Source organism: Oryza sativa, chromosome 10, assembly GCF_034140825.1.
Source record: "Oryza sativa Japonica Group chromosome 10, ASM3414082v1".
Lineage (NCBI taxonomy): Eukaryota > Viridiplantae > Streptophyta > Magnoliopsida > Poales > Poaceae > Oryza > Oryza sativa.
This window is the reverse complement of record NC_089044.1, coordinates 6,223,282-6,244,463: the sequence shown is the minus strand read 5'-3', so window position 1 is coordinate 6,244,463 and position 21,182 is coordinate 6,223,282. Positions and strand designations below refer to the sequence as shown.

Sequence of the window (21,182 nt, the reverse complement as noted above, 5' to 3'; positions counted from 1 at the left end):
ACCCAAAGACCAAGGGGGTTTAGGTGTTCATGATTTGGAGATCCAAAATAAATGTCTTTTGAGTAAATGGTTGTTCAAGTTAATAAATGAGCAAGGGGTTTGACAGGACTTATTGAAAAGGAAGTATCTCTCTAACCATTCTATAACTCAAGTTGATAGGAAACCAGGGGATTCTCATTTCTGATCAGGTCTCATGAAAGTTAAAAATACTTTCTTGAATATGGGTTCCTGGATTGTGAATAATGAGGAACAAACTAGATTTTGGAAAGATAAATGGATAGGTAACGTGACTTTTAAAGATAAGTATCCGTCTCTATATGCCATTGTTCGAAGGAAGAATTATTCAATTGCTAATGTTATGAGATCTGTTCCGTTGAATGTTTCTTTTAGGAGAGCTTTGGTTGGTCAGAATTTAACAAATTGGCATAACTTGCGTGCTTCTATTGTGCATATTCAGTTGAGTCAACTGAATGATTGTTTTAGATGGAATTATCATCAAAATGGTCAATTTACTGTTCGGACAATGTATTTAGCCTTAATAAACAATAATTATATTGAGAGAAACAAGATTATTTAGAAACTTAGGATGCCTCTTAAGATGAAGATCTTTATGTGGTACTTGCTTAAAGGGGTTGTATTAACTAAAGATAATTTGGCAAGGAGGAATTGGAATGGTAGCTTGAGATGTTGTTTCTGTATGAAAAATGAAACTATTCAACATCTTTTTGTGGAGTGTCATTATGCAAAGTTTTTATGGAGAGCAATTCAATTTTCTTTTGGTCTTTACCTTCCTCATGGTATATCTCATATTTTTGATAATTGGCTTTTGGGGGTGGACAAAAAAAGAAGAAAACTTGTTCTCATAGGAGCATCTGCTATATGTTGGGCTCTATGGTTGAGTAGGAATGATGTCATTTTTGACAAGTCACCATCTATTTCATATATGCAGGTAGTTTTCAGGGCAACACTTTGGCTCCGGTCTTGGGCACAACTACAAAAGTGTGAGGAAGATAGTGAGCTTTTAAAGACTGCATGCCGTATTCTTGAGACAACGGTTATGCAACTTTTTGTCAATTTTGGATGGAGGTTCACAAACAGAATTCAATAATTGTGTACTCTTTATCTTGGGTTGGCAGTCTTTAGGTTGTTTCTTATTGATGGTTGGTTTCATCTTTTAAGTTTCTTTGAACTTCACTCATTTTGAGTGTGAGATTGTAATAATTGGCTGTAGATTTTTGAGCAAAGGCCGGGATGCTCTATTCCATTATGTAAAAACAGCCCACCTTGCAATGTCCTCCATATGAGCAGGCCCAAGATAGTATTTGTTGCCTACTGGATCAGGAGTGGATATAAAACTGCACAACCACCAAGGTAACCGAGTTCAATAGAAATTTAACATGCTATAACATGGTATTTTTAAATCATAAAGTTTGGAGCCCTTACAATAGTCCTGTCACTTTCCTTCAAAGAATCAAGGAAATTCATCGATAGGACATGAGTTATGAAAACAATTCACTTTGTTTTCTAGAATAGTGACTGCTGCAAAACATCTAAATCTGCAGAGATCTTCTGATCATTCTCATAGCCTTCTTTCCTTCACAAATCCAGCCACTCTTTCAATCTTCAAACAAGGGGAAATAAGCACTGCACCTCCATTGCTTCTTGCCATTTTTTAAGGCCCGATTTGACACATTATGCAATTCCCCACTGTAAAAGTTCATATCAAAATGTAAATACAGCAGATATAACATTTATAAATGAATTATTACAAATGAGTAATAAACAACTCTGAGGCAAAGACAAGGTCTGGATATAATCATATATATCATGATAATGATTTCAGGTGTATGTCTGTCGTCTTGGATGCTTGAGAATATGTCCTGCACCTGTATGAGTGTGATGAATTAAGGCGAATGAAATGTATTTGACCCAAAAAGAAAAAGAGGCATTTGACATAATAGCGTATGCATTGAATAATCAATTCCCCGGGGTAGGTCAATGCCTGCTTGCGAAAATGAATTTTCATACGCGGGTGTCTTAATAGGCCCGCTTACGAAAGGAATTTTTGCATGCAGGCGTCTTAATAGGCTCGCTTGCGAAAATAAGTTTTCGCAGTTGAGGGTTTCTCTCTACCGCATGCACATTGTAGAATCAAGAAGTTGACTTTGATTTTGTGATGAAAATATTGGTGGTTTGCTAATGTTAATTTTGAGATTTTGTGAGATGGTTGATTTTATGAAGTGTGCAGTTTCAGTTGACCCTGGCGGTCAGACCGGCTGAGTGCCGCCGGTCAGACCGCAGGTGTTACGGCGGTTAGACCGGCTGGCCCGAGGTCTGACCGGCAGGGTCCTGTTCGTGTTCGGTTTCAGGTTGTTTTGTTGGATTTGGATATTTCCTTCGGGGATTTGGCTTCTAAATGGTTTCTATGCGTATGGATACTGTTGTTATACTAATGTGAGTCAAGTTGGGATGAACATGGGCTCGGAATATAGTTTCTTGGTTGTTGCATGTGCATGTGTTGCTTGAGGCCTTGGGGGAGTGTTGCCAGTGATAGATCGGAGTCAACTTAGGAGAAGTTGATGTCCAGGGTCAAGAGATCATGCGGGATACTAAAGGCTAGAGAACAATGCACGTGATGATGAAGAAATCCATATGGTATACAAGAGGGATTGTGTACGTATGGAAAGAGGAGTCGAATTTGGAAGGGAGTCCGAATTCGGGAAGTTTGATTGAGATAAGGAAAGAGATGAGTTGTTTACTTGCAAGAGAGGGTTTCCTACGTGGGTTAGGAGTCCTAAGTTGTGTTAGATTCGTGGGCTTTGCACATGTATAAATAGAGAGAGAGCGTGAGGCCTCCTGGTATCGATTTTAGAGAGACTAGAGTTGAGAGAAAGTTAGGGTTTCGAGTTTAGTTCGAGATTTTGGTGAGGACTGCTGTTGGTGCACTTTGTAAACACTAGTTGATGCAATAAAGTCGAAAAGTTTCAATCTACATCTTCGAGTTTGTCATCTACCGGTGTTTTTGGATCCTGGCGGTCTAACCGTAGGTGTGCGCACGGTCTGACCGGTGGGATAGCGGCGGTCTGACCGCAGGTGTCCGGGCGGTCTGACCGGTGAGGAGATGGCGGTCTGACTGACGGTAGGTGGGCAGTCTGACCGGCAACGACAGGGCTTCATCATCTACTTCGTTCGAGGGTAATCTTTAATTCCGCAAAAGATTTTTGGGTTTTTGGTTTTCCCTACCCTTCACCCCCTCTCTGGCAGGCTTGTTTGGTCTCGTGCGATCCTACAAGTGGTATCATAGCCACGTTTTTCTATTTGATCTCTATCGGTCTTTAGATTTGTTGCCATGGCTAAAAAGTTTTCAAGCAAACCTCATATTTACAATGGAGTTGATTTTGATTATTGGAAGAAAAAGATGGAGTCTTACATTACATCTCAAGGCTATGATGTCTGGATGAAAGTTGCTAGAGTTTATGAGATTCCTGAACGTATTGAAACTATTGCCCAAAAAACTGATTTTGAAAACAATTGTAAAGCACAAAATATTCTTCTTAGTGGGATTTCTCAATCTAATTTTGATCGTGTTTCACACCTTGAAACTGCTAATGAGATTTGGAAAGCTTTGAATAATTTTCATACTGGATCTACAAACATTAAGGAGTTGCAAAAAGATGTTTTCAAAAAGGACTACATTAAATTTGAGATGAGTTCTGGTGAATCTTTGGATGATTATTTGGGGCGTTTCAATAAAATTTTGAGTGATCTTAGATCTGTTGATGATTCTTGTGATGTTAACTATTCTCAATCTGAGATTGCTCGTCACTTTATGAATGGTTTTGATATGATAGTTTGTGATGTTAAAGTGACCTCTATTCAGGAATCTGTTGACATGAACACTTTGATTTTGGATGTTCTTTATAGTAAATTGAAAACCTATCAGATGAATATTCTTTCAAAAAGAACAGATTCGAAATCTACTGCTGTGGTGTCTTCATCTGGATCTTCTTTGGATACTTCTCCTAAGGATGTACTTGTTATTTTTAATGCCTTGTCCAACGATCAACTGGAAGAAATCAGTGACGAGGACTTGGTTTTGGTTGCTAACAGATTTTCTCGAGCTATAAGTAATGTTAGGTACAGGAAAAGAGGATGACCACCTCGTTGCTTTCATTGTGGAGGACTTGGTCATCTTCGATCTCATTGTAACAAGCTTGGAAGGAATCCAAAAGAACCTCAAGATGATATCAAGAACACCAAGCAGAACAAGAAGCAATTCAAGAACATGAAGATGAAGAAGTTCTATCAGAAGGCGCTTGATGAGGCATTTGCGGCTGTTCAAGAATCAAGCGATGTTGAGTTTGAAAGTGATGAAGATGATGACAAGGGGAACAAAGGCAAGAATGATGTTTGTCTCATGGCTAGAAGCGTGGATGAAGATTCTGACTGTGATAATGAGGTAACTCATACTCCTAGTGTTGAATATCTTCAAGAAGTGATTGCTAGACTTGGTTATAAAATTTCTAGATTTGAGAAAAAAGATTAATCAACATGAAGCTACTATTGAATCTCTTAATGCTGAAAATCCTAGAATAAAATCTCTTGTCTCTGATAATGATGAATGTAAGTCTTGTGAGGTTTTATTTGAGGAGAGTGAAGCTGTTAGAGATGTTAATAGGTCTCATGTTAAAAAGATTAAGAAATCTGAATCTTGTCTTGCTATGAGTTTTGCCATGAACACTAGATTGGTTGATGAATTGTTTTTGACTAAGAGATTTTTGAATAAATGTCAAATTGCTTTGTTTGCTAGTTCGATGTTTAATTTGATTAGCTCTAAGAGGATTAAACAATCTAGTGAAAAACCTTGTTTGACATGTGTTGCTAATGAGATGAAACTAAAAGATGCTCTAGGTCGTGTTAAGCACATGGAAGAAATTGTCAAACAAGATGAGGTGCTTTCTTGTTCAACTTGTAGACAACAAAAAGGTCTTTTGGATGCTTGCAAAAATTGTGCTAGTCTTATTCAAGAGGTTTCTTACTTAAAAAGTTCTTTGTAAAGATTTTCTGATGGTAAAAAGAACCTCAACATGATTCTTGATCAATCCAGGGTTAGCACACACAATCGTGGTTTAGGTTTTGATCCTTATGCTCATCATACGAGACATCCTCCTGTTGTTTTAGCTGTTGGTGCTAGAAGTGGTGAAATTTTGCTTAAACCTGGGCCTAAGAACTCTGTGTTTAAATTTGCTGGCATCATGTCTACTTTGAGTTCATCATCTTCAAAAACCAATGTTGTGCATGCAAAACCTTCTGTTGTTGCTTGTGTTGCTAAACCATCTGTTTCTACAAATGCTTCTAATCATCATGAAAAATATACTTGTTCGTTTTGTGGAAAAGATGGTCATCTTGTTGGTTTCTGTTTTAGACTTGCTAGAAAACAGAAAAAAGAACAGGAAATTGCTTTTGCGAAAAATAGGTGGCAAAAAACGTGTTGAGACAGGCGGTCAGAACCGGCGCTTTACCCCCGGTCAGACCGGCGGTAAGCCCTTGGTCAGACCGCTGCACCTCAGCGGTCAAACTGGCCTCGGGTATATTTTTCTAACGGGAAACGGGTTGAATTTTCTACTGGTTATGCTCCTGTTGGTTCTGGTCACATCCTGATTTTTGTTTCAGGATTTATAAATCATTTAATAAATTATTATTAGAATTTATATTAAATGATCTTTAACTTACAAGTGAAGTTAAATGTGGGAAATAAAATTTCCTAAATATAAAGCATGGATGGATTTAATTTTTATTAAATTCTCCATGATTAAGTCAACTCTCTGAAATATTCTCGGATTTTTCAGAGCTCAATTCCTAAATGATACAAAGAACAGTTCAGTAATTATTTGATCATTAATGATCTAATTATATTTGTTAAGGGCTTTTCTTGTTTAAAAATCCTTAAATTATAAATTGTTGTTTAAAAGGAATTATTAGAAATGATCTTAAAAGCCTAAAAGAGAAGATCTAATTTTAATTTGTTAAATCTCAATATAAAATTGGGCTAGATAAAATTTTGTTAAATACTTTGCTTAATTCTATAATTCCTAGATTTTTCTGGGATTAATTTGAGCTAAGGAAGTAATTTTAATAAATGGAATTGCATTTCATGAATAATTTAAATTGAAAAAGGTTTTTAAAAGTCTCTTTTGGCTTTGGGCCGAAAGCCGGCCCAAAACCTCTCTCTTTCTCTCTCCCTCCCCGGCCCAGTCGGCCTAGGCAGCCGCCGCTCTCCTCTCTCTCTCGCTGTCGCTGACAGGTGGGTCCTGCCTGTCGGACCCGTCTTCCTCCTTCGGCCGCCGCCGCCCGAAACCCTAGGCCGCGCCGCCGCCGTCTCCTTCCCAAATTCGGCCACGTCTTTCCCGATCCGGTGAAATCTTTTAAGGGGAAACAATCTTCGGGATCTCCTCTTCCTTTTCTCTTATAGAAACTCCGGTCAATTTCCTTTGGAAATAGGCGGATTCGAGTTTGATTCGGATTCGTTTTTCCCCGACCTTTCCTTCTCGTCGCCGGCAGCCGTGGGCCTTCGCCGTCGCCCTCCAACCCCTATATAAGGATCTCCAAGTCCGCCGCTACCCGCCGCCACCCTCGCCTTCGTCCCTCGTCGTCGGAAGAGCCCTAGCACCGTGAGACCTCGCGCCGCCGTCGTCGCTGTCGCTCCAGCCGTGCGCCGCCGTCGTTTCGGTCGTCGTCGTTGCTCGGGGAGGCCGCCATCGTGGTCGCCAAGTCGTCGCCGTCCTCGTCCGCCGCTTCACCGCCGCCGAAGACCGCCGGAACACCGTCGCCGCCGTCGACCCGATCTCCGCCGCCGCTTCTTCCTCGTCGCCGACGCCGTCCGTTGCTTTTCCGCCGTTGTTTTGGTCACCGGTGAGTTCGCCGCGTCGCCCTCTACCCGTTGGTGTCCTCCGTTTGCGTCGCCGCGCCGTCGTTCGCCGGCGAGCATGCGTTGCCGAGCCGCCGCCGGTGCTGACGTCATCGCTGACGTTCCCCGTGAGCCGGTCGTGGACCGATTGATCTCGGCCATCCGTTTTGGATAGGATCGATCTCGGCCGTCCGTTCCCGTAAACCGTTGCCGTGCGCCCGGTCCACCGCAAACCCTAGCCGCTGACGCAATAATCCTCCTTTTCCTTTTCAAAAATAATTCATTATTGCGTCGTAATTCAATTAAAATCCATATAAGTGTTTTAATCCGATTTAATCTTTAAAAATTCAAAACTAATTCATCCTAACTCAGTTTAATGTGGTTCAAGTTGCAAAAGTTGTATAAAATAAAGATCTACATATTAAAATTGTCCATAAATTGAATTAAATTTATTTAATTCTTTTTAAATGGGCTTTAATTAGATTTAATCTTGTAAAATTCATAATAAATTCATTTGAAGTCAGAATGAGGCCGTTCAAGTCTCATAATTCATCTAAAATTATGATCTACATGTTTGTTTACTTTTTATGTATTGTTTATTTGGTTTTTATTAGTCTTTTTCTTTGTTTTGCGTGTTAGCTTGTCGTTTCCGTCGTTGCGAAGGTTCGCGAGTGCGCCGGAAGTATTCAAGAAGATTAATTGAAGACCGATTATTGCAAGGCAAGTCACACAGATCCCAAACACAATCCTTTGAGCATGTTGATCCTATATTTAAATTCTCTATTTATTTCAACTGTGCATTTATTTTCGAATGTCACCGGATGGTGTGAACTTATTCCTTTGTTATGGCCAATTTGCATTGATTACTTTATTCCTTGATACCTTGGGTTATTATAACTTGACTAGTTGAGCTTTACATATTGGTTCAGCTAGATATTAGTTATGATTGCTTAGCCATGCTTAGAAACATTAGCACACTATTGGGATAACTTATGACTCATTATTATTTAATGATGGCTTAATGATAGTTCACGATGGTTAATCGTGATTGGTTAATTAATTATTTGCCAACTAAAACTTGATAATGGTGGGTTGTGAGCACATGGTTTTGAGAGTCGTGCTCATGATAATTAAGGACCGGTTCGCGAGCTACTATTGTGAAACATTAATCGTGCCAACCACAAGCCAGCGTGGGCAACGGCTTTACCTTTCGTATAGCATGGTTCATTGCAGAGCACCAGACTGAGAAGTGGCGGAGATAAGACCACGGGGGTCGCTGGGGAGTCCATGCCTTGTTTATAAGGGGGTGACTATGATCCGGGAACGGTGCACTGTGGTGGGTTGTGTTATGCGAGGGGTAATGTCACAGCTCCTTTCCGAGGTACCGTGGTGGTACTGAGGCACATGGTGACATGTTGTGGGGCTGTGTCTTGTGGGTACAGTGGTATACCTCTGGCCAGAGTAAAACTATTCGAATAGCCGTGCCCGCGGTTATGGGCGGGTTGAGCAATATTTTTCGTGATTAGTCTCACACCTCTCACAATAATTATGGATGTTATACCTGGTAATAATTTGCTTAGCTCCTGGTTTGGAGTTAGATCTGTACAGCCGGGTATGGTTGTTCAGGAAGGTTGGGCCTGTGCAGCATGGGTGTGCTGTTCAGTGTTGATTAAAATTTCTGATTAATTACTCTACTGTTTTACTACTCTTAACTCTTTGCTAAATGCTGCTTTCGCAAATGAGACTATATTATGCCATCCTTTGGTATCCTTGTGCACTTGCATATTTGCTGTGTGGCTTGCTGAGTATGTCATATGCTCACCTTGCAATAATCAATCAACCTCAGTTGAAGAAAAAGGATCCAGAAGGAGAAGACGTTTAGCTTATACCCCAGTTGAGCTGCCTGTGGGAGTGGAGCCGGAGCTTCGCTAGATTTTATTTTCCGCTGCAGTTTTCTTCATGGTGAGGACTAAGTGCCTCTTAAGTAAGTATTTATCGTTTTAGTTAATTTGATGAATCTGTATATTAAATTGTCAGTTTGTGTACCTCGGCTGATTCCTGGACGAGGATTTTATGCACAAATAAGTTTGGAAATTACCAGTGAATTTCCGGGCGTGACACTCGGGTATATTTTTCTAACGGGAAACGGGTTGAATTTTCTACTGGTTATGCTCCTGTTGGTTCTGGTCGTGTGTATCAGTACTAGATTCCTAAATTTTTATTATCTAACCCCAGTACTGAGACTTCGACTTCTGCTTGTGTGTAGGCACTTTTGGCGAGGAAGTAGAACGTGTGGATTGTGGATTTCGATTGTTCACGACACATGACCGGTGATAAAAATTGGTTCTCCTCCCTCAAGAAGGCATCAAGGAAGGATTCAATCATCTTCGGCGATGCTTCTACTAGTATGATCACTGCTACTGGATCTGTCAAGGTAAGTGACAAGTTTACATTAAATGATGTCGCTTTGGTTGAGAATTTGAAGTACAATTTGCTCTCCGTTTCTCAAATATTGTGGATGAGGATTTTGATGTGTTGTTCAAGAAAATTGGAAGTAAGGTCTTTAATTCTTCTGGTGATGTTGTGCTTAATGTTTCTCGATATGGAAGAGTTTTTAAGGATGATTTTGAAAGAAGTGTTTCTTTAGAGATTACATGTCTAGTTGCAAAATTTTCTAAAGATGTGATGTTTTGGCATCGTAGACTTGGACATGTAGGCTTTGATCATCTCACTAGACTTAGTGGTTCTGATCTTGTTCGTGGTTTGCCTAAGCTTAAGAAAGATCTTGATTTGGTTTGTTCACCATGTCGTCATGCTAAGATGGTTGCTTCTTCACGTACTCCTATTGTTTCTGTGATGACGGATGCACCAGGACAGCTACTACATATGGACACTGTTGGTCCAGCTAGATGCAATCCGTTGGAGGAAAGTGGTATGTGTTGGTTATTGTTGACGATTTTTCTCGATATTCTTGGGTTTTCTTTATGTCTACTAAGGATGAGGCTTTTGAACACTTTAAAAGTTTGTATACTCATTTGGCTCTTGAATTTTCTGGATCTTTAAGAACTATTTGAAGTGATAATGGTGGTGAATTCAAAAATGCTTCTTTTGAGAGTTTTTGCAAAGAAAAAGTTCTTGAACATCAATTTTCATCTCCACGTGTTCCTCAACAAAATGGTGTTGTTGAAAGAAAGAATCGTTCTTTGGTTGAAATGGCGAGGACTATGCTTAATGAGTATCATACACCTAGGAGATTTTGGGCTGAAGCTGTTAACACTGCATGTTGTATTTCCAATCGTGTTTCTTGAGATCAAAACTTGGAAAAACTTCTTATGAGCTTCGCTTTGGTCATACACCTAAGATTTCACATTTGCGTGTTTTTGGGTGTAAGTGCTTTGTATTGAAATCAGGAAATTTGGACAAATTTGAATCACGTTCCACTGATGGGCTTATGCTTGGTTACTCTGCACATTCTCGAGGTTACCGTGTACTTGTTTTAGACACTAACAAAATTGTTGAGACTTGCGAAGTCATTTTTGATGAGGCTAGTCCTGGCACTAGACCCGATATTTCAGGTAAATTATCACAGGTTCAGGGGGAGGATATTTTCGTGGAGGAAAGCGATGACGAGGAAGATGATGAGCTGACAGCCGGTCAGACCACTGACCCAGCGCCGGTCAGACCGTAGGCAAAGGAGCAACCAGACCGCCCAGGGGGTTCATCTTCGGGTTCATTGGGTGCTGATAATAGAGGACATCCAGAAGTTTCTACTTCGTCAAATCATGATGCAGAACACGAAATTTCATCAGATGTTACTGCTCCACTTCATATTCAACGACTACATCCTCCAGAACAGATAATAGGTAACATTGGAGAATGTACCACAAGGTCTAAGGTAAAAACTCGTGATACTCATGTGAATTCTGCATTTGTTGCTACTTTTGAACCCAAAGATGTTACTCATGCCTTAACTGATGAATCGTGGATCAATGCCATGCATGAAGAACTTGAGAATTTTGAAAGAAACAAAGTTTGGTCTTTAGTTGAACCTCCTGTTGGTCATAATATCATTGGAACTAAATGGGTTTTCAAAAACAAACAAAATGAGGATGGTTTGATTGTGAGAAATAAGGCTAAGCTTGTTGCTCAGGGTTTTACTCAAATGGAGGGGGTTGGATTATGATGAAACTTTTGCTCCTGTTGCTAGAATTGAAGCAATTACACTTTTGTTGGCATTTGCTGCTTCAAAAGGTTTTAAAGTGCTTTTCTTAATGGTTTTATACAGGAGGAAGTTTATGTAAAACAACCACCCAATTTTGAAAATCCTGATTTTCCCAACCATGTTTTTCGTTTGTCAAAAGCTTTGTATGGTTTGAAACAAGCTCCAAGGGCATGGTATGATAGATTGAAAAACTTTTTGCTTGCTAAAGATTTTACAATGGGAAAAGTGGATAAAACTCTTTTTATTCACAAGCATGGTGATGATCAACATTTTGTTCAGATTTATGTGGATGATATCATCTTTGGTTGTTCATCTCACCCTTTAGTTGTGGAGTTTGCTGAGACTATGCGCAGGGAATTTGAAATGAGTATGATGGGAGAGTTGACTTACTTTTTGGGACTTCAAATCAAACAAATGAAGCAAGGTACATTTGTGCATCAAATGAAGTACACCAAGTATCTTTTAAGGCGCTTCAAGATGGTGGATTGTAAACCAATTTCTACACCAATGGGATCAACTGCTGTGTTGGATCCGGATGAAGATGTTGAAGTTGTGGATCAAAAGAAGTATAGGAGCATGATTGGATCTTTGCTCTATCTCACTGCTTCGAAACCGGACATTCAATTTGTTGTGTGTTTGTGTGCTCGTTTTCAAGCTTCTCCACGTGCTTCACATCGTCAAGCTGTTAAATGCATCATGAGGTATTTGCAACATACTCTAGAATTTGGAATTTGGTATTCTACATCATCTTCTATATGCTTGAGTGGTTATTCGGATGTGGATTTTGGTGGGTGTAAAATTGATAGGAAAAGTACCAGTGGAACATGTCATTTTCTTGGTACTTCTTTGATGGCTTGGTCTTCTACGAAACAATCTAATGTTGCTCAATCAACTGCTGAGTCTGAATATGTTGCTGCTACTAGTTGTTGTTCTCAGATTCTTTGGCTTATTTCAACTTTGAGAGATTATGGTCTTACTTTTGAGAAAGTTCCTCTCTTTTGTGATAATACTAGTGCTATTAATATTGCTTAGAATCCTGTACAACACTCACGCACGAAGCACATTGATATTCGCTATCACTTTTTGAGGGATCATGTTGGCGTATATTTTCACAAAACCGTTGGATTCTTCTCGATTTGCTTTTCTTCGAGGCGAGTTGGGGATTGTTCATCCTTTTGGCATCAATTGAGAGGGAGTTTTGGCTCTTTGTTGCATTCATGTTTTCTATTCTTCTTTTGATTTTTCTTTTTGCATACATGTTTTATTCATGCATGGTGTGATAAAAAAATTAAAAAATTGAAAAAGAAGAAGAGCTTTATTTGTGCCTTAGTATATTCTAGTGCATGCTAGCCATACATGTTAGGTAATATGGTGACTAGACTAGCTTGTGTGCATGTTAGTTTTTATATGAACTTTTGATATTGTCTTGAAGTGAGATGATGCATGACACTAACTCTTTTACTTGAATTAAGAAAATATGCAATATTGATGCTAGCATATAGTTTGATTCATAAATGCTTTATATATATGCTTTATTGAAATTGTTATTCCTCAAATAACTTTGTAATTGCTCATTGTGCAAGAGAATGAAAAAATATCTATGAGAAAAAAAAATGAATACCGAATCCTTGGAAACAGTCTTGACAGCAAGGACGTATTCAATGTGAGCAAAAATAATGGGTGCCGAACCCTTGGAAACAGTCTTGACGACAAGGACGTACCCGGAATAATTGAGAGAAAAAAAAGAGCAAAAAGGCTCAAATAAAAGTGAAAAAAAATTCTCTTGATTGTTTTGTGCTAAAGCTAATTTGAGAAAGAGTGATAAATGCAATAGGCTCAAATAATAGTGTTTGTTTTTCAACCTTTGTGCTTGTTAATATATTGCATTATAAATCATTTGAAGTCATGAATCTTTAGTGTTGATTTGATCTTTTTGACAATATCTTAGGTTCATGTTTACACTTCTATGCATGCTTGTTAACTAGATTGTCATGCTATCTACCTTGTTATTGCAACACATGTTCTTGAATTACTTTTGGTATAGCAAAGCTCTCTGAAAAAAAAATTGTTGATGAACTCATTGTCAAAAGGGGGGGAACAAGGTAACAAATTGTGCATAATTGTCATAAGTAGAAGGAATTTCTTTCTTTTCAAAAGTGAGAGAATTTTCTGTGAAAATTTTTGGCATAGAGATGCTTTTTGGATTTGCTTCACAAAACACCACAAACCATTTGTTGTTTGCCAATGATTTTCATCAAGGGGGAGATTGTAGAATCAAGGAGTTGATTTAGATTTTGTGATGAAAATATTGGTGGTTTGCTAATATTAATTTGGAGATTTTATGAGATGGTTGATTTTGTGAAGTATGCAGTTTCGGTTGACCCTGGCGGTCAGACCGGCCGAGTGCCTGTTGACGGTCCTTAAATCATAATATTTGACAGTCAATATCTGCATATAATGAAATAAAACATGTTATCCAACTTAGTGGTAGGGATTATTACTAATCAATTCCACTAGTATTTGTGAAATATGCGTATGCAGGTATTTTAAGGAGAAAACACACCTGGCATGTGAGGAAACACACTTCTGGCCAATCAGACGCGAGCACACGGATTGGAGGTCCCACGAGACAGGTGAAACCGTCATGGAACGGGTCATAACTGCCATAACCGCCATCAGGGCCCACCAATCAGTGACCCTGCCAAAGGAGAAGCCAGGAGGTGGAGCTCAGGGTTCGGCCAAACCCCACAGCCTTCTCTCATCCTGGCCTTCCACGCATACGCTCTGGATGAAGTCTCAATGACGGTGGAAGGGCATTTAGGACATTTCCCATAGCTGTAACCGTCATATGGAGGCTATAAATATACCTCCTCTCCCTCACTTCAAGACACACAACTTTGAGCTGAATTACAAGATGTTCTATCGTATCTTTTGTACATTAGAATAAGGTAGAGAGTGAGGGGAAGCTCTGGAGGGGTGCCTGGAAGTTTGGCGCTCATCCGACTTCTACCTCGACGAGTGTAGCCTTCTAGGAGAAATTCTAGAGGAGTACCGGAGCTGTCGGTACACTCTGCTCCGGGTTCGGAGAACCTTCTTCTATTAAGTAAGCATTCGTGTTCCTTTCTTATGTTATTTAATTACTTTGTTTAAGTAAGATAGATTTCCATCTTTGCGGGTTCATTGTTTAGTATTCGTACTAAGTGCTCTAGTACTAGGACTCTGGATAAAGAAGGAAGTTCCTGTACAAGTATTAGAGTAGTAATTAATAACTTAGACGTGGTGTCTAGGTTAGAGATTACCTTTGTTTGTTGTGTATCCCACGGACTTGTCAGAGGTAGACGGCAGGTGGTGACAGCCCTGAATCCCGTCCCAGTAATCCTCCACGTTCAGATACATCATAGAGCTATAGCTGGAACCACGCTGGCAGACCAGCAGGGGTCGGTGCCCGAAGCAACAGATAGGGAATTACCTTGCTTAGCGTAGATAACTAAAACACATAGAAAGTCATCTCTAGCCTAGCCTACCTATCATCAGTTGTTGTCCTTGGATAGTCTTAGCCTTAGGTAGATTACACACGTTCCCTGAGTTCGATATCTTTTTGGGGTCACCCGAAGGTGAAGTGCTACAGCGGTATTTTGTGCACTTGCGGATTTATCTGTGATCGTAAGAAATACCAACAAGCATTTCTAGCGCCGTTGCCGGGGAACGGTTGCTAATTTATCCAAGTCTAGGTCATCCTCGTATCTTTATTTTTATTTCTTCTTATTTTATTCCTTTCTTTGATGGAGCAACCCACAATTCAAAACCTTTCTGCTCCTCGGGCTAATCTTTGTGAACCATCTTGTTCTTCAAAACCAATCCTATCCGATGGCTACGAAATCGGTCCTACGTGGGTTAGGAGTCCTAAGTTGTGTTAGATTCGTGGGCTTTGCATAGCCTACCTCATGTATAAATAAAGAGGGAGGGTGAGGCTTCCTAGTATCGATTTTAGAGAGACTAGAGTTGAGAGAAAGTTAGGGTTTCGAGTTTAGTTCGAGATTTTGGTGAGGAGTGCTGTTGGTGCACTTTGTAAACACTAGTTGATGCAATAAAGTCGAAAAGTTTCAATCTACATCTTCGAGTTTATCATCTACCGGTGTTTCTGGATCCCGACAGTCTAACCGCAGGTGTGCGCGAGGTCTGACCAGTGGGATAGTGGCGGTCTGACCGCAGGTGTCCGGGTGGTCTGACCGGCGAGGAGTTGGCGGTCTGACCGACGGCAGGTGGGCGGTCTGACCGGTGGCAACAGGGCTTCGTCGTCTATTTCGTTCGAGGGTAATCTTTAATTCCGCAAAAGATTTTTAGGTTTTTGGTTTTCCCTACCATTCACCCCCTGGTAGATTTGTTTGGTCTTGTGCGATCCTACACACATAGCACAGATGAGTCTATGAAAATGCCTCTCTCTCTCTATCTATCTCTATCTCTCTCTCCTACTCATTTTTCTCCGTTCTCTCCTCTTCCGCTCCCACTTCTTCCCTCCTACTCCTATCCAACCTCCTCATGCTCGGGCTGTGATTAATTTAAGGACCTATATCTTAACTATTTTAAAAGCACAGCCGTTCTTCTCCCTTCCCTTAAAAAAACCGCTCCCTCACCTTTAAAAAACCGCTCTAGAAAAGCCCGTGAAAACCAGCATAAAAGAAACTGAATCACTATTTTTTTTATCTCCTAAGAAGGCACGAGCATATCTCTAGTATATTTAAAACCGTAAGATTTATCTTCTAGTTAAACTGGAAATTTCACAAGAGCAGTTTCAGGCCCCCACATTATCAGTGTAACAGCACGTAGTATTCTCTCCAAAGAGAGGAAGAAGAATGCAAATAAAGCTATCTAGCATATCTAGCCGAAAAGATAGAATTTATTATATGACACTCAAAATTTGTGTAGTTTGATGTTAAACATCATAAAAACGTATCACGGTTGAAAGATACTTTTAAAACTGGTAATTTAGTGGGACACCTTTGGCTCAATTAGAGAAAGATTTTTTTCAAAAAGACGAGAATGCCCCTAATATCAAAAGCTTTTGAGCTAAGACCGAAGTGAAGATGGAATATGATGTATGTTAGCGATGTACTTGGGGTGATGGCAAATTTAGAGCTACATAATTTTTAAATTTTTACTCTTATGCCATGTTTGAAGCATGTAGTCTAGAGGCTTTCTCGTCTTTCTTAATAATTTATCTTTTCAATTAAACTGAAAGTGTACTCTAGCAAATTACTTTGAAACCAGTCAAACCACTCTAGCAATGATAACAAGGTGTCTTGAACGGTGGTCTCATTTGTTTTTGCCTACACGATGAAGCCACTAGTTGAGGATCCACTTTTGTTCATGCTCTTGAATTGGAAAGGTAAAAGTTGGGCTGGACTGAAAATGGGACTTGTAAAATTTTTGGGCTGGACGGATCCAAACCATAGGCGGAGATGGGTCATGAATCTAAATTGGGTTGGTAACCATTGTTGCGCCTGGCTACAAAGCAGCTGCCTACAAACGAAGAGGTGGACAGGCAACTCCGCTTCTAGAGTAATATAAAGACAGGTGAATATGGCAACTTTTTCTGTTCTTACGAGTAAAAGGAAGATGAAGATGATTCTCATACCTACATCCCCCAACCCCCACCCCCAAACACAACCCACCCACCCATACACAGGAACTAGATTGAATCTTGCATTGAAATGGAACGAATTCTGAAAGAATTAAATTGATTTTGAGTTGCTACACCACTAACTGTACTATTGACACGACTTTTCCATAAATAAGAGGTCCTTAACTCCAAAGAATTACTGACACGTTATTCGATATATAATCAAATAAACTCTTTTACTGTATTGGCAGTTACACTTTGAATATTTTGCTACACATGTCAACATATATATTTGGTAAACAAATAATCAATAATGCATTACATTCTCACTGTTGTTTGCCCTGGAACTCCTGAGATAATTCTAATTTTCAACAATTCAAACGTAACTACAAACCCTAGAATCATGTACGGCCATCTACATCAAACCCAGCACCTGTCCATCCTGACCCTGAACTTCCTCTTCCCTTGGGGAGGATCATCACACCCCCTCTCCCCCGTCCCATTTGTGATGGTCTTCTCTTCCTTTCTGCATCGGCAGGTCTTTGCTGCTGGGATAGTCCGCTGGAGTCATGGTTGGCATTATTTGCAGGGCTAGGTGCATTTTGAGGATTTTGTGCCGCAGCCTGCTGAGGCACTGAACTTGTGGTTGCATGCTGTGCAGTATTCATACCCTGATAATTACATAGAGTGAGAATCAGGAAAGGACAGATTTTCGACAATTTATGAGGGACTCGATCAGGTTGATGACCACAGGGATCTGAACTTACAGAGACATCAACAGAAGCCCGGCTGGGATTTAGGGATTCTAAACGCTTCTTTAGCTCCTCTAATCTTGAAAATTGGGAAGCGGCGCTCTCTTGGACCTAATAATCAAGTCGATCAATCAAGTGTTATCTTGTATTAAGAATCTGATGAATCTGGTGATGCAATAAGAAATCTACAAGGTATATGAGTAAGAATTAGAGAAAGAGAACACATACCAGCCGGTTCAGATCATCACATAGATTCTGCTTAGCATTCTCTTCGTCTTTAACAATTTGTGCAGCAGCTTCCCAGGCCTAAAATACAAAAAACAGATAGAGCAATCAGTAAATAGAAAGGAAACAGCTTAAGGCTTAAGAACAGAAGATAGAAATATAATACAAAGGAAACAGCTTAAGGCTTAAGAACAGAAGATAGAAATATAATACAAGATATTTAACGAACAAAATATAGAATGGATAGAGAAGGTGCAGCTACAAGTTGGACCCTAAAGTTCACACACTAATACTGGTGCAAGCTCGGGTATCGAGCAACACTACCTAGTAACCATACCATACATCTGCTAAACAGAGGATGACAAAGCCAATATAGGATTGGTATTTCCTAACAGAAGAAGAATCAGAGCAAAAACATGACACTGGTTCGATAACTTACTAGCAGGAAGACAAAACGTTCATTACAACTTTAAAGTTTACCTTCTTTCAATGTACTCATGCATTTCGGAACACAAACACCAATACTACAACAGAACACTTTATCTAAAAAATTCAGTGTATTAGGGGTTTAACAGTTGTACTAATTCTAATGTCATGTACTAATAACAGACCTACAGTTTTGGTGAAAAAACATGAGTTTGTTTGTGTTTGACAAAGGAGTTCCATCCTTTCATTCCATTCATGAGATCGACAGCTACTAAAAGAAAAACGGACATGTATACCAAGTAGTTGGTAAATTATGTACTCCCTTTCACAAATACTTTCTCCTTTACCAACACAAGTATTTAGTATTTTTACCCAATATGACCAAATTACCCCCAAATAACTAACCCCAAATAATGTTCCACTACAAGTGGGATGTGTAGACAAAATGGAAAACTGTGGTTCCGAAAAACGTAGAGTATCTGTAAACAAATAAAGTGGTCCAAAGTAATAAGTATTCGTGATTCGTGAACAGAGAGAGTATTTGTACTCAAGTCAAACGTCAGCAGATTCAACCTTCTTTGCCTGTTCCTCTTTCACCCTAGCCAACCGTATTCTCTCTGTTGATATTTCAATCTTTTTTCTTAAATGCTCAAGTGCTGGAACCAGAAAAGACAAAGAAGAAACAGGTCAGCCAATTAAAGTATTCCATGTACAGATGTGAAACAATACAAGGTCTTGGAAACAATGTTAACTACCTGCTTTCTTTGGCCCAGCTGTTAGTTTCATTTCTAAACTCAGATTCTCTAGCTCCTTTTCAACATCACGAATTTTGGAATAGTTCTCCTGAATGTATCTGAGAAACAGTGCTAACTTTTTAGTTTGAGTAATAATGAAACAAATGAGTTAAACTAATCAGAACACAACATAATCGTAAAACATAGCAACAAAGTTGACACGCGCAAATTGGTGTAACCTATGATGCCTGACTAAACGTACATAGATTTATGCTAAATCGCTGCCAGTTTCCATGTTAAATAGGTCCCCAGAAATGGCAAGCTCAAACGTTGTCATCTGTCAAGATTCTAAAATCTGCTTAATGTTGATTGAAAAATGGATGGATTCTAATGTCTCAAAATCCAAGAAGGCTCCATGACCTAAGCAATGGATTCAAGAATTCAAGGTAAATATGAAGAAATATTATCTTGGCATCAGCCTATGATCCTTATGATATGCACAGGTGCAGAAAAAGAATGCATAGCCCTACAGACCTACATGCACCAAGTATGGTATTACAACATTGCCTGTGCTAAAAAAACATGGGGATCTCTAGGAACATAATGTTATCAAAGAAAACGGGGAAATTGAGGACGTAGCTGTAAAACAGGCTAAAATCAAATCAAATCATATATCAGCTTCACACGGAACAGAGTAAAAATATCATAATTATAACAAGACAAAACATAATTCCATTACTGATGATAAATAAAGGAAGAAAATTACTGTTGAATTTACTTTATTCATAACCAATGGAAGAGCAAGGCGAACGCTCGCACAATTCATCAGTGAACTGCATTTTGCTAACAGTCAGGCTACTAAGACATGTCCCTAAATCAAGATAGCATTTTTCGTAGAAGGACAGAAGCTAATAAAAGCAATGTACGACCTAGAATCTCATGTCATTGATGCAGGATTTACATCTCATCTCCCATGTCTATAAAATTAACATCAATGGGACTTACTGGATGCCACCATACACATTTTTGAGTAAGCTCCTAGTAAAATAGACATAGCTAAAGTATTTCCTGTCTCTAACGAGTAGAACCTTGCTCCTTTGGTAAATGTAAGTCCATACCACAGTGCGCACTCATACAATTCAATCCCACATTCCTCTCTAAATCATTGTAGGTGACAGGGACGGACAGAAAATGATTCCAGAAAGATGTATGATCTTAACTGAAAAAAAATGCATGATCTAGTCCAATTAATTTATGTTTCTCTCGTGGCCTCATCCTCAATTCTCATCAATTCCAGTGGTGGGAAAGATGCAGATTCACATAAAGAAAGGCAATGCAGATCCAAGAATCGCAGACAGTAGAGACGAAACTGCAAGTGACTTAGGGAGGTGAGGAAGATACAACTCACTTCTTCAGCTGCAGCTGCTCCTCCAAAATCACCTGCGACGAACGGAATCCACATCAAGAAACCAGGCAGCGATGAACGAGGAACATCGCACTAGGTGCGAACGAATCAAGTAGAGACGTGTTCTGGGATGTGGAGGAGGAGGAGGCGGCGGCGGCGGCTGAGCCTGCCCCCCCGCGCGTACCTTCTCGGTGTAGGCGATGACGGGGTTCTCCCTGGCGAGGCCGTCGGGGCCGATCTCCGGCTCCATCGCCGGCGGTGGCGGCGCCGCCATTTCGCCGGATCTCTCTTCCCTATCGTTTCTTTCTTTTCTTTTATTTTTTTTTCGTTTTATTTTTCTTTTTCGTCTTCTCAGCCGCGTAGTGTGTGTCAAGTGTAGATGGGGAATTGGGAATGTACCTAACAGCTCAACTTGCCGAAGACCTGGATCTTGTCATGAGGTTGATTAGGCTCATTACTACTCTTCGAGATCTGGCTTTGTTTTGTAACTTTTAGTCAACCATGATGGAATTTTCTTTTTCATATTTATATGGGGATTGAGTAGTTTCAAAATGTGTGGAATTACTATACGTTGTGAAGTGGCCTAACGATAATCAATGACCGATAACAATAGGGAAGATGAGTGTACGTTATACATTATGTAACCGATCCACACATTTAGATTGAGTTCATTTCAGTAATTTATATTGGCAAGACAGCAACCTCTTAAGAAATAATTAACTATTTGCTAATAGACCCATATGCCATAGACAACAAATGGCAAATCTTTAATTTTCATACCTTAAAAGTGGCAAATAGTTAAATGTCCCACCTCCTCATTCTTCAAAAGCTTGCTTCTACTAAAGTTTTATCCTAAGCACACTTGTGCAAAAGTTTTGTGGGTAAAAGTAT

At 39.7% G+C, this 21,182-nt stretch overlaps 1 protein-coding gene across 1 annotated transcript; it reads right to left on the bottom strand.

Moving 5' to 3' along the window:
- Nucleotides 1–16,945: 16,945 nt before the first annotated feature.
- LOC9266286 (uncharacterized) lies at nt 16,946–20,636 on the bottom strand. The gene is made up of 7 exons (XM_015757541.3): nt 20,476–20,636; nt 20,295–20,326; nt 18,908–19,005; nt 18,726–18,808; nt 17,730–17,807; nt 17,517–17,612; nt 16,946–17,420 (listed from the first exon to the last, which is right to left on the bottom strand). The coding sequence occupies exons 1-7, from the start codon at nt 20,563–20,565 to the stop codon at nt 17,151–17,153; spliced, it is 747 nt and encodes a 248-aa protein (XP_015613027.1). The 5' UTR covers nt 20,566–20,636; the 3' UTR covers nt 16,946–17,150.
- Nucleotides 20,637–21,182: the final 546 nt, after the last annotated feature.

What these genes read in the sequence shown, in the direction of transcription:
- LOC9266286 (XM_015757541.3), bottom strand. Translation starts at nt 20,565, where the DNA reads ATGGCGGCGCCGCCACCGCCGGCGATGGAGCCGGAGATCGGCCCCGAC. An exon ending in GAGCAGCTGCAGCTGAAGAA is followed by an intron (nt 19,006 to 20,294) that starts GTGAGTTGTATC and finishes ACTGTTTCTCAG; the next exon opens with ATACATTCAGGAGAACTATT. An exon ending in AGCTGGGCCAAAGAAAGCAG is followed by an intron (nt 18,809 to 18,907) that starts GTAGTTAACATT and finishes TTCTGGTTCCAG; the next exon opens with CACTTGAGCATTTAAGAAAA.